Here is a 13,182-nt window from a genome sequence, read left to right on the forward strand (position 1 = left end):
CCGTTTATTGATTCTTGTTTTGTTTCATAAATAAGTTATTTATTGTTAAACTTTCGTACTATATTTCATTTTTTTTTATATGTGTCACATAACACATTATGTATCAACAATGTTTCTTCCAAAAGGAAAAACGATTAAAATCCTATTTTCTGGAAAGATTAGACCTTAATTCCTTTTTGAATATTATTTTGAGTCTAAAACCCGTGGACCCTTGTATTTATCCTTTCTTAAAAAATAAAAAAAAGTTACGTATATTTAACAAAATTTGTGAGGAAGTTGGGCCGAACCGCCACTCGAGAACTCTCCTCTTAATACGTACAAACAACGTTCCCATTTTCAATTGTGTTTTCCTCTCATCTCTCTCTCTCTTCTCTCTCTTTTCTGTTCTCTCAGATCTAAAAACTACTGAATAATGGCTTCTCCCGATCATCTCTTCGGCCTTCGAAACAACTTCTACTTGGGAGCTTACCAGGCCGCCATCAACAACAGCGAAGTTCCAAATCTGTCTTCAGAAGACACAATCGAAAGGGATTCGCTCGTTTACAGATCTTATATTGCCCTTGGCAGCTACCAGGTTCGTCATCTCTCATTTTCTCAATTATCTCATTTCCCTCTTTTTTTCTCCTTCTTTTTAATTCTCTTCTTTTCAATTTTCTGCAGCTTGTGATCAACGAGATCGATTCATCAGCACCTACGTCTCTCCAAGCAGTTAAATTACTTGCCTTGTATCTTTCCGGTACCGAAAATAAGGTATTTCTTCTTTCATCGATGCGTTTGATCTTCAAGATCTGTGTTCTTTTCATACTCTTCTTTCATTGATCTACTTAGATCTGAACTTAGGTTAAATTTTGTATCTTTGAAACCTAGAAACTTACACAGGTTAGGGTTATCTAATATCCGACTAGTTGGTTTCAGGTCGATTTTTGAATTAAAGGGTAATGAATTGTGTTATATTCTGTTACCCTCATTGGAAAACTTTGTGGTTTCTAAATTGTGTATAGGAAACAACAATTTCGACTCTCAAAGAGTGGTTGGGTGATGCTACCATTGCAAATAATCCTGTTTTACGGTTGATTGCTGGTATCGTATTCATGCACGAGCAAGACTACAACGAGGCTCTGAAACATACTAACGCTGGAGGAACAATGGAATTGTTAGTATTATATATTTTGATACTATTGACAAGTTTACTAATTACTTGTGCTTTCCCCATTAGATTTCAGTTTAAACGTCTTTGCAACTCTTACTTTCTTCTTCTAAGTTTTAATATTCTCAAAAGATTTTAATTAGTTGGAACGTTAGATAAATTGAGGGGGAAAAGATCAAGGATCTGAAAATCAATCAATGATTAAAGTAAAATTAGAAGAAGAATATAGGCTTGTATTGCCATGTCACTTTTTTGGCCTTATTCCACTATTATGTCCGACACATCATATATCTGCAGATACCGATACCCTTATTGATGTCCGTTACATAGATCCTTTCTTTATCGTATCATCTATTTTAGTCATTATGTATGGAATACAATTTACTTTCTGTAAACATTGCTCAAATTTGGAATGAGATAATAGTGACACTTCAATTTTGACAAAAAAGAATTTATATTCAAGAAATATGGATGCATAACTCAGTTACAAACCAACCTGAGTACGCCTACTGCTATATAAAGAACTAAGAAGTTACATCAATATAAACATAGCCTCCCAATTCATGATAAAAATCTAATCTTTGTGTGACCCTAATGCTGTCCAATGTTTCCTCTTAGCGTAAGCAGCAAAACTAGTCTTCATGTGTACCATCCGGTTCTAATCCACGAAGGCTCAATAGCAATAATTTAGTTTGAGCCATTTTGTTTTCTCGATAGTCATCTCAATTGCCAAGATCTCTGCTTTCTACGTTGTGCCTCTTCCTATCCAAACCGCTAAAGATCCCACCCAAGGTTACGGGTTACCAGATACTCTACTCCCCCTTCTATGCTGAGTTCCCACACATCATGTTCTGGTGTAATTTGGTGCTTTAGAATTAGAAAGTCGGCGTACCAAAATTATCAGGCTTAATCTAAATGCTGAAGTAGTTTAATAGTTTTTCTTTTTAAAACGTAGTTTAATTGTTGACAACAAGACTTTTTAGTAACTTAGTTAACTAGTTAGGTTTTTTTTTATGAAGATGAAATGTTTGAGAGTAAGTTTATCTATTGGATACGCATCATAGGATATTATCTACGGAAATAGTCCAAAACATATCAGGACCTGAGATAAGATGCGAATAGGTATACCCTTATGTACCGCATACTGAAATGGTTGCCTGTTGTGTGCCGTACTCTTGCCACTGGACGGAACGATCCAGTTAACATTAATCCCACCACCTCACAGCTTCAATATCTGAAGATAACCTACTTGAATGTATTTAGGTGAGACATTTATGTAAAACTCAATCCTTATAGCATCCACAGTTTTGGAGCTTTGTGCCCTCTTTCTTACATTTGTGCGTTCACACAATGATTTAAGTGATTGAAATCAAAATCAACTTTCTATTGCAATTGTTACCACTTACCAATTGCTTTGCTGTCCTAACAAGCCTAATACAAATTGCTTATGCAGGCATGCATTGAATGTTCAAATATTCCTTAAGATGTACAGGTCAGATTATGCTGAGAAACAGCTAAAGATCATGCAACAAATTGACGAGGATCACACCCTCACCCAACTAGCGAATGCATGGCTAAACTTGGCAGTGGTTAGTCCACTTATCAGAATTGCATATCTGAAAGTTAGAGGCACATTTCTTTGATAACTTATTTGTTCTTCAATTCCAGGGTGGTTCCAAGATACAGGAAGCATATCTTATTTTTCAAGATTTCTCCGAGAAGTATCAGATGACAGGACTTGTCCTCAATGGAAAGGCAGTCTGCTGCATGCACATGGGCCACTTTGATGAAGCCGAGTCATTGCTGCTCGAAGCTCTGAACAAGGCACAATTTAAACCTTATCTTAGTGTTGCTTCTGTATTAGATTATTTTCATGGAATTTCTGATACTTGAATTTGTTCCTTGCTAATTTTGATGCTGGAACTGCGACAAGTTAAACTGTTTCCATGTTTTCATACGAAACTCATGTTCGTGATTATGCTCCAGGATGCTAAGGATGCAGAAACTCTGGCCAATCTCATTGTATGCAATCTACACCTTGGTAAACCGTCATCTCGTTACTTCAGGTAAGCCATAAACTGAACTATTTGTCTCGAGTCCCCACTCTATTATGTTTTTAAAGATAGTCATTTCCTAAAGTTATCATATCTTTTGCAATTGAAAGTGTGAATTTATTACCATTACATGTATTGTACAAAAACAAGCTTATCATTTTCAACTAAGCAACCCATTATTATCATCTCTAGTCAGCTGCAAGAACCCAATATTACATTCATTTTACTGTCCGTCGTTCGAGGACACCATCAAAACCGGATTTCAGAAGGATTGTCTGTTGATTTTGTCACGGAAATGACAAATTGAATGGGGATGAACTAGTAAAAGTTGTTTAGTAATAATTTATGTCTTGGTTACTGCCTTATTATGTGATGATTCTTAAAATACCCTCTTGGATGTAATTACGTGATGAATATGTATTTTGCAGTCAATTGAAGCTGTCGCATCCTGATCACATGCTCGTTAAGCGTACAGCTGCTGCTGAAGAAAGCTTCGATAGAGCTCTTCAAACCGTTGCTTGAATAGCGATACAACCTCTGTTATTTTAAAGTGCATGAGTCCTTAGTAGTCTCTTGGTATGAAAGCTAGGTTTTTTCTTCACTCTTTTTTTTTTTCTCTTCACAAACAATATCCTCCTCCCCCTACCCCCACCCCCACTTCTTTCTCCTATTTTGTATCTTGGAGTTTCCAGCCCTGCCATATGATGGCTTGAATATAAAATTTGAGATAATTGGGACAACATATTGGAATTGTTAGAAAATGAAGTTTGTTTTTTAATTTGTGATTGTACAAGACTTCATGATTAAATTTTATAAGTCTCTTGATTTACTCTGATTTCAATTTATAGAATTTTTTTTTTTTCCTAATTTCGATTCTCAAGTTTTAATTGCAACAAAAAGTAAATAAATTCTTAAGCTTTCCGCGTTGCAGTCCAAGGTGAAGGGTGTTTGGCAACACACCAATGTGGCTGCATAAGTTTGTATCAACACCGAGAAGACCGCCTACTGTGTTTGTTGATGTGTTGACTAAAACCTAATATTTTTATGGGGGTAATCTTAATATAGCTAAATAAGTGGGGGGCATTTACTAAATCCCTCGTAATACAGTTCTACCGGCATCGTCACTCACCATGAAGTGCAGTTAGTCTCTCTCTCTCTCTATATATATATATATACATGTCTGTGCGTGTTAATGTTGGTGGGTAAACAATCGTTTCTGTAATGGGGTTGTCGTTTCTCCAGAAACGGCTCGAAGCATCATGTTTATCAGCATTCAGCCAAGATTAGATGACAGTATCCATTTAGAAAAGGATCGTGCCCAACCCCAACTATTAAGTTGCCACAAAGTTTGAATTGGAGGGAGCTTCACGGCCACGAGCGAAGGCCTATGTTGACCATGTGAGTATGTGACAGGTTGCCACGACAAGACACATCCCTTTTAGGGCGGTTGTGCCTGGGATGCCTGTTGCATATCTTGCACATTAGGGGATTTAGATAGGTCATGCTGCCACAAGACCACCGACGGCTGGTTGTGAACCCCTAAATTGCGCAAAACATTTTCCTTTTAGGAAATAAAAACAAAAACTTACAATGTATCCACCGAACCAGACCAATTAAACTTTATTAAGATAAATAGAGCTTAAGCATATACACTATGGAAGAAATGAGAAAAATTTCTACAGTATCTTCGTCGTCACTCACTAAGCCCCTAGTCCACCCTGATATTCGAATAGACCTCCCAAATTAATTTACTTTTCAGAGTGCAAAATTCTAGTTAGGTTTCATAAATTATCCAAGTCTCTTGGTATGTCTTATTGTTCGCTTGTCATTAAATTGCTCCCAAAACTTTATGTGGCAATAAATTGGCATCCATCGAAACCTAAAACAATAAAAGATGGAAACTTAAGTTAGTAGATTCATTCTGTCACTTTATGCTTAATTGCCAATAATATCTTCTATGGAAATGAGACTAATGCCAAGAATTGGAATGAGTTTGATGGTGAACTTACTTGGGTCCACAGTAACTAGAATGGCTGTTCCTCCGAAATCACAAGTTCCTCCGGCCACTTTGGTTCTTTGCCAGAAACTATTGAAAGCAAAGGAAGCGTGGGCATACAATGTCTCCGGGTGATAACATGACCCGTCCGGTTGAATCGACTCACAATCTGCTCCGGAACCACAAGCATAATTCATGGCTTCTTGGATAATTGGATCAGGAACTGAGGGTTTAGCAACGCACCAAAGAGCTCTCTGAGGACCCTTAAACGGGGTCGGTGGCACCATTGGTGGGGGATACACCACTGGCGGCTGAAAAACTGGTGGACCAGGAGCAAATCCATATGGACTCGGTGTGTAACTAGAAGGGCTTGGTATAGACCCAAATGGACTTGGAACAGGTGTGGACCCCGATGGGCTTGGTATGTTCCCAAATGGGCTTGGTACATAATTTGGTGGGCTTGGTGTGCTACCAAATGGGCTTGGAATATACATTGGTGGACTTAGCTCAGATTCAGGTGGGCCCGGAGTGTAAGTGATCGGACTTGGCACACTACTACTAGGTGGGCCAGGAACACTATACTCAGGAGGTGTGGGAGTGTAAGATGATGGGCTCGGTATGTACTCTGGTGTTGATGGTGAGTTTTCTGGTGGGCTTGGGACGTACTCTGGTGTAGATGGTGAGTTCTCCGGTGGGTTAGGAGGGTTCTCCGGTGGGTTAGGAGGGTACTCTGGCGTCCATGGTGAGTTTTCGGGTGGAATAGGAAAAATGGGTGTTAAGACAAAGGGTGATGGTGGTGAATATGTGATAGGAGTAGGCACTGTGGTGGTAGAAGGTGGTGCAGGGGCAGATGGTGGATCTTCACAAAAGGGAGGGCTATTTTCGGGAAGAGGAGTGGGGGATAAAGAGTCAAAAGGAGGTAAACTAAAAGGTGAATTTATACCGTAGGATTTTGCATTTGGAAGATTCAACTCTGTATCTATATGTTTAAATTGTTTTATATCTTCAAAATCCTTCATTTGTTGCTTTGAGATTCTTCCCTCTGATACAAAAAATTAATAACAACAAAATTTACCATCTTTTTTGCTCTTAGCACATTAGTCTGAAAACTACGGATTCAGAAAACGAAGACTTTCGGACTGGGCGTAATCCATGTTGTTCAAAACCAACACGGATTAGGCCCAGTCTGAGTACACTCAAACTACCCCAATTTGTGGGTTGCGAAGAGAGAAGGAGGCCCAAGAGTAAATCGAAGGACGCCTACACACACCCATCTATATTTTACTCCAATCCACTCTCAAATAGCATTACATTAGGTCCTCTCAACAAAAAAAAAAATAGCATAAGGTTCAACTGTCCAAGTGTGGGATAATATTAAAAAAAGTAAATAGGAGAGAGAGAGAGAGATTACCAGATTGTGTAGTGAATTGGAGAAGGAAGATAGCAAGAGAAAGAACTACACAATAAGCATTGGTCATGATATAACTTCTCCTTCCTTCTTTAACAAGGACCCCACTTCTCATGAGGAAATTTAAATGTTTAATCTATACAAATATATCAACAATCCTAATTATAAGCCTGACCAAGTTGTATCCAAATCTCTTCTTCCTTCTGTTTTCAAACAAAATGAGTACTTGTCTTGTGATGATGATTAGTACAAGTAGAGTACTTCCTTGATGACAAACCAAAACCTAACACTTGAAACATTTATAGTTGCTATAACCCATTCATTAAAATTGGTTATTTCTCTCAAATGGTCCAAAAAGGTGGAACCTTAAAAGTTAATGTGTGAATCAAGAAACAGATTTAATTGCAGATTTCAGTGAGAGAGATAGAGAGAGAGAATATATGTATGTTCCAGTGTCTATGTGGGAGTTATATCTTCTCTCTCATTAATTACTTATATATTTTGGGTTTTTGGTATAAATGCTTAGCTTGGTATGGAGAAAAATGATAAAGGGTAGCTTTTATTTTGCTTGCTTTCTACTCAAAGAAGTACTTCTATCTCACACTTACCTTTAGTCCTTTCTCTATAGGGTGTCTCTGTCTTCATATCTTCTTTATCTCATAACTTTTATTTTTGTGTTATATTAGGATCTGTCCTTGTAAAGTGTTGGACTGTATAATATATTCTCTCTCTCTCTCTCTCTCTCTCTCTCTCTCTCTCTCTCTCTCTCTCAGGAAATTTGTTCAATTTCTAATACAGCAAGATATATATTTGACTTGTAAATGATTTGTGTAAATGTGTCCCCCAACATTGACATCCTATTGCAATCTATTGAAACAGATTTTTCCTTTACACGCCGCTTTTACATTTGATTGGTGCCTTGACGAGCGCATGGGTACATGTGATGTATAAGAGAGAGATACGTCTCGTCTTGTTTTATTTTGTTCATGATAGAAACAAGGTGTTTCTTTATGATCATGACACATATATAGGGTCTACGAGACCAATCTCGATTCACTGGGGTGTGACTTCAGACCCACCCATGTGTTTGATGTACAAATTGAGTTCGTCAACCTTGAGTCCTTGACTCACTCACATAATCTTTAGATTGTAATCGTGAAAGTCACACCATTCTATAAATATTGGAAGCTCTAAGAGCCTGAGAGTGATACATACCCACGAATTTACCCGAGGACTCGATTAAATAGTGAGGTCTTCGTGATAAAAATCTTGGACTGAGTTGGGTTCCTCGAATTGCGAGTGGGATTGAATCTACTCAATCACCTATCCCACACTTGCATTGCGTTCCCTTGTTCACAAGTTACTTTCTGAACTACAAAGTGATGTTTCGTATTCGATCGGAATATCATCACGGCCATGGTCTGCCAAAAGACGTATAGTGATTGGCCTATAGAATAAGTAGTTCTATATGATCATCTGATAGCCTAACGACTAGATCTGATAAATTGCGAGCTTAGGATCAGAGGGTGTGAGGTTCTAGGACAATTTGTAGATGAGGGTAAATTGTTTATTTTGCTTCACATGGAGTATTCAGTTATGGGCACTTGGTGGAGCTTGCCCATAGTCGATAAGTACCCATGGATGCCTGAGCCCAGCCCGATTCTCAGCCCTACATATGTCTATATTTGATCCCATAAGCTACTGTTCACACTACTACCCAAGCCAAACTCCAGACCTGAGTGTCTTCCTCCCAGACCTTCTCATGGATCAGGACTTGGATCTGAATGGAGGCCGACGCTCTACGATAAGTAATACAGCGTTAAAATTTAAAAGTAGTGGTGTTTCACCTTAGCAGCCAAAGACATCTCCCACTTATCCAACCTCTCAAGTCATATATCCAGTCTATACCAATATAGTTTGAGATAAATAGATAGTAAACCATGATGACTTAAGAATCTAAACATGTCCACACTGCATCGAAAGAGCTAGATTGGGAACAACTGTGTAGGTCAATTTGTTTGAAAGAGCTTAAGGTTGCCAAAAAAGTTTAGGATGTATGATTAAAGTATAGCTACTGGATAATATGTAGCATTCAAGATCATGAGATAATTATGATATGAAGATCGGTTTCTCCTTCATTTTACCACTAGTGAGCGAAAACTTGTGCCAAATGAAAAGTGAAGCAGTTTTACCTAAATCTCCTGAAGTGTGTGTAAATGGTACGGTGGCAAGGGGCCAAAACTCTTACCTGTATTTTCTCCTTAATGTTATGACGGAAGTTTAGTTTCTAGAGGTTTAATTCTTCAAAATCCTCGACAATGTAATCTAACGATATCAGATTAACCAAGTAAGAAGTATACCTTGTTTCTTCACGGATCGACTGATGATTGACCACCGACGAAGAAATCAATAATAAACAGAATTACATCATGAAGCTGATAATGATCTCAGATGAGTAAATCTTTCCGCTTCTTCATAACGTTCCAAACGTGTAAGAAGACCAATGATGCTCGAATAATGTTCTTCAGATGCCTCGATTTTGTATCTTTTAGTCATTGAACTGAATATCTTTACAGCCTCATCAGCTAATCCAGCTTGGTCACAAATAGACAACAGCACCTTGAAAGTGAATGGATTTGGAGAAAGACCAGTTGTTCCCAGTTGATCAAATATCCTGAGAGCATCTTGATACTGTTTATTATATCCATAGGCTTCTATAATTGCAGTATATGTCATTGATCCCTTGGAAGGATTCATATCAAACACCAGTTTGGCATTCTTTGTTGCTCCACACCTCCCATACATTTTCACAATCTCAGCAGAAACAAAAGCGATCGAACTAAAATTCTTCTTCAAGACATGTCCATGTATTTCTTTCCCATACTTCAATGCACCCAATTCACCGCAAATACTTAAAATCCTTGAAATAGCAACAGAATCTGGTCTGTGTTTTGATAGCTGCATCGATCTAAAAACATCTAATGCTTCGTCTAGACATCCGCTTTTCCAATACGAATCTATCATTGCCGTCCATGAAATCACATTCTTCTTCGCCATTCCATCAAATAACTTGCAAGAATAATTTAAGAGTCCACATCTCGAGTACATAACCATTAAGGAAGTGATTATGGAAACATTGGGCAGGAATCCATTCTTCACTGCATATCCATGAATCTCCTTCCCTTGGTTCAAAGCCTTCATTTCAGCACAAACAGGAAGAACAGTTGCAACTGTAACTACATCAGGCTTCACCCCTTCTTGTTGCATCCAGGTTATTGATCTTAGAGCCATATCCGGCCTCCCATTCGATATGTACCCTGACATAAGAGCAGTCCAAGTAATAGCATTTCTCTCCATGGAAGCATAGAATACCTTTCTACCAGATCCCAAATCTTTTGATTTGCAGTACATGTCAATTAAACTTGATTGAATGAATAGCTGCCTTGAATAGCTCTTAGTTTTGACAACATACCCATGAAGCTCCTTACCTAATTTCAATGCCCACATTTCTCCCATGACAGGTAAGATTGTCGTTAATATAACTGAATTTGGAAAAATCCCTTCGCTTATCATCCACCTAAAGTACTCTAGTGCTTCTCTTCTCAACTTATTGTGTGCAAAACCAGCAATCATTGCACCCCAAACAACAACATCTGTTTCAGGAATGTCTTCAAAAACCTGACGTGCAAGCCTAATTTTACCACATTTAAAGTACATATCGATCAAACTAGTTTGGAGTAGGATTGAACCATCAGCGAACCCATTTTTGACTAAAAGTGCATGAATTTTCATGCCTGGGGTAAGCGCAGAAGCTCCAGCGAAGCTCTTGATCAAGCAAGAGAAACTATAAACATTAAATTCAACACCCAATTGGCGCATCCGCGAGTAAGTATCAAGGATGTCATGATATCTCTTCCCTCCCTGAAGAACATTTCCTCGAAGCAGAGCATTCCAAGTATAAACACTGCTTTTGGCCTTAAAAGGAATTTCATCCAGAAGTCTTTCTGCATCTTCGATTGAGCCACATGACGTGTACATGTGAACAAGCTTAGTACGAAGGAATTCATTATCTTGAAGTTCATTGATATTTATATAGGTATGAATTTGGCGACCATGAACGAGAGATTTTAGTCTTACACATGCAGCAAGTAGGCAAGAAAAAGTTGTGGGGTTTACTGGGATGCCTTGTTTATCCAAGTAATCTAGGATCGTTAATGCTTCTTTGAGTTTGTTTTCACTCGCAAATTTCTGAATATCTTTATAAACGGCTAGTGGGTTTTTAGCGTGCAGTGGTAGAGATAGTGGAAATGCATCTTTGTCCGAAAATCTCTGTGTTCTGTAAGTTGATTTCTTCTTCTTGATCTTGCTTCCCTCATTAATATTCAGAGGTAAGGATGATAAGAATGGAGGTGATCTTTTTCGTTTTTGAGGAGGTTGGATGTTTGGAAGTAGAGACGTTGAAGGAGAACAATAGCTGACCTCAATCATCTCTCTCTTCTTTGGAGCTACAAGGATGGACCCGAAATATTGTGGGATAAAGTTTCAGATTAGAAGAGATACTCTCAAGGAGGTGTAACCAAAATTTGTAATCTCCAGCTTCTTTGTAAGAAGTGTACTTGGACCAATATTTCCTGAACTTGTAACCTTCTCCTGTAATCGTTCTACTACTATAAATTTGTGCACCCCTGTAAACACCCAGATTAAATGAAATGTAAACAATCAACTTCAACAAGAGGGGAAGCGACGGAAACGTTTTGTAAGTACACCAAAGACATTTGAAACAGAATTCAGTAAATCTGAAAAGAAAATTGGAAATGAGACAAATACCCTCAACCTTTTGTAATGTTTCTTCACATTGTGATCACATCCATCAAAATGTATCTGCACTTCAAGAAAACAAGCCTGCAAACACAGCAAGCAAATAGAACATCAAATAGGATGAACATGAGGTTAATTTTCTTTAAACAAATGAAAAGAGAGAGAGAGAACTTCTAATCTGGGTCATTCACGTCACTCAGCACCCCAGATTAGAACATGAGACCAAGGATGGTTCGGCATATCGCTATTAAGACAAGTTCTGATGGACCTATTTGCTACACTTCAAATTCCACGGGAATTCTGTCCACATCATAGGACTGACCAGAACTCCACAAGGCAAGCCCCGATATGATGAATCACGTCAGTGGCTCAAACCCAGGCTAACTTGCCTTATTAGTTTTGTATCTTGAAACCCAAGGAGCTTCCAACTAAAACCAAAGCATTATAACTAAACTAAGTTTTCCCATTCAATTGTCAAAGACTCAAATGTTAAAGGCGATCTAAATGCTCGTAGTCGTAAACAACTTTACCATCATGATATGCACAAAACACACATGAACACATGTTTTCTTTTAAATCATATCAAAATTTGCAGTAGAGGATAATGAAAGCCAATTTGAATCAAATCCTATATATTTTGGATGAAATCAATCCTAACCAAACTAACCCAATTTGGTTTGAGCCCCAGTCATTAGCTCACCATATTTATTTTTCCTTTTTGGGGTTTTAAAAAACAAAAACCGAACTTCATTAGAACTTCTTATGAGCATTTCCTCAGTCAGATTAAATGCAGTCTCCATGCGTCCTAAAAATTACCATCTATTGTAATAATTTTGGTGAACAATCCACAAAGTCTCAATTTATCTCTTGGAAACATTGTGAAGGGTTTACTCCTAAATTGTCAAACAGATTAACCAAAAGAAGAGAAAAAGCTAACTCCAACCCATTACTTAAATTAAATTCAGTGGAAGAAAGAGAGAGAGAGAGAGAAGGAGATAAACCTGTTACTGATTCACAGTTGCGCATGCCTGACACGGAGGTGCGTAGAGATAACTTGTGGGACTGAGAGAGCGTGAGAAAAGGGTAGTGTTGTGCACAGCCAACCGCATCTTAACATTTTAATCTATGACGGTTAGGGGTGGGAATTCTACCCGAAAGCCCGATACCCGTCACGTTTACCCGCGCCCGACAATGTCCATGGACGCCCGCGCCCGAAGATGGGTACTACCCGCCCAGCCCGATGATTTTTCGTGGGCGGGCTCGGGTGAAAAGCTCTGCCCGCCACCCCGCCCATACCCGAGCCCGATATGCTCACCCGACGGGTGCCTATAGATGCCAGTCACTTTGAGTGTCGATTATATTTCACTATAAAGCCCAAAGTAGATTTAAGGTTTCTCCCAAGATATATAAACTACACATTGAAGCAACCCTAATAGTTTACCACATTGAATTTGAAAAATTCGGTAGCATAGAGAGAGATAAAGAATCTACGTTGTCTCTCTAGTCGTTTCTCTCTTATTTACTAGACCTTCTTGTGCCAACCTTCTTCTCTATAAATAAGTTATTGGGATCATCTTCCATCTCTATGTAGTGGTCAAATTTTAAGATTATTTTGATGTGAAGGAAGAACAAAGAAGAACTAATGAAACATACAAAGACAAGAAAAAAAGTGGAAGACAACTAAGTCTCATGTTTGCATATATAGATCTATATCAGTTGTTGATTTCTTATGTTACGGAATCTGAGTATTTCTTTCATT

The 13,182-nt window shown here is 38.3% G+C and overlaps 3 protein-coding genes across 10 annotated transcripts; 1 reads left to right on the forward strand and 2 right to left on the reverse strand.

Annotated features, from left to right (window-relative positions):
• The first annotated feature begins 254 nt into the window (after positions 1–254).
• Positions 255–4,030, forward strand: LOC147557609 (coatomer subunit epsilon-1-like). The gene is made up of 7 exons (XM_086658427.1): positions 255–574; positions 661–750; positions 1,002–1,153; positions 2,601–2,736; positions 2,816–2,971; positions 3,134–3,213; positions 3,630–4,030. The coding sequence occupies exons 1-7, from the start codon at positions 413–415 to the stop codon at positions 3,721–3,723; spliced, it is 870 nt and encodes a 289-aa protein (XP_086514553.1). The 5' UTR covers positions 255–412; the 3' UTR covers positions 3,724–4,030.
• Positions 4,031–4,794: 764 nt separating this feature from the next.
• LOC147557610 (Carbohydrate-binding X8 domain superfamily protein) lies at positions 4,795–6,857 on the reverse strand. Its single transcript, XM_086658426.1, has 3 exons — positions 6,609–6,857; positions 5,211–6,239; positions 4,795–5,080 (listed from the first exon to the last, which is right to left on the reverse strand). Exons 1-3 carry the CDS (start codon positions 6,718–6,720, stop codon positions 5,049–5,051), a joined length of 1,173 nt encoding a protein of 390 aa, XP_086514552.1. The 5' UTR covers positions 6,721–6,857; the 3' UTR covers positions 4,795–5,048.
• Positions 6,858–8,477: 1,620 nt separating this feature from the next.
• LOC147557611 (Pentatricopeptide repeat (PPR-like) superfamily protein) lies at positions 8,478–12,556 on the reverse strand. 8 transcript variants are annotated; one of them, XR_015234076.1, is made up of 4 exons: positions 12,425–12,556; positions 11,440–11,507; positions 8,966–11,290; positions 8,478–8,590 (listed from the first exon to the last, which is right to left on the reverse strand). XR_015234076.1 is itself a non-coding variant. In XM_086658423.1 (3 exons), exon 3 carries the CDS (start codon positions 11,091–11,093, stop codon positions 9,033–9,035), a length of 2,061 nt encoding a protein of 686 aa, XP_086514549.1. In that variant the 5' UTR covers positions 11,094–11,255; positions 11,440–11,507; positions 12,425–12,556; the 3' UTR covers positions 8,838–9,032. The 8 variants fall into 8 exon arrangements, 4 of the variants coding, with proteins under 4 accessions (XP_086514549.1, XP_086514548.1, XP_086514550.1 ...); XR_015234079.1 differs by having other exon boundaries at positions 8,966–11,255; positions 11,433–11,507; XR_015234078.1 differs by having other exon boundaries at positions 8,966–11,266; positions 11,433–11,507.
• Between the last annotated feature and the right edge of the window lie 626 nt (positions 12,557–13,182).

Source organism: Eschscholzia californica, unplaced genomic scaffold (assembly GCF_041429995.1).
Source record: "Eschscholzia californica isolate CP2 unplaced genomic scaffold, dmEscCali1.0.p SCAF_2, whole genome shotgun sequence".
Taxonomy (NCBI): Eukaryota; Viridiplantae; Streptophyta; class Magnoliopsida; order Ranunculales; family Papaveraceae; genus Eschscholzia; species Eschscholzia californica.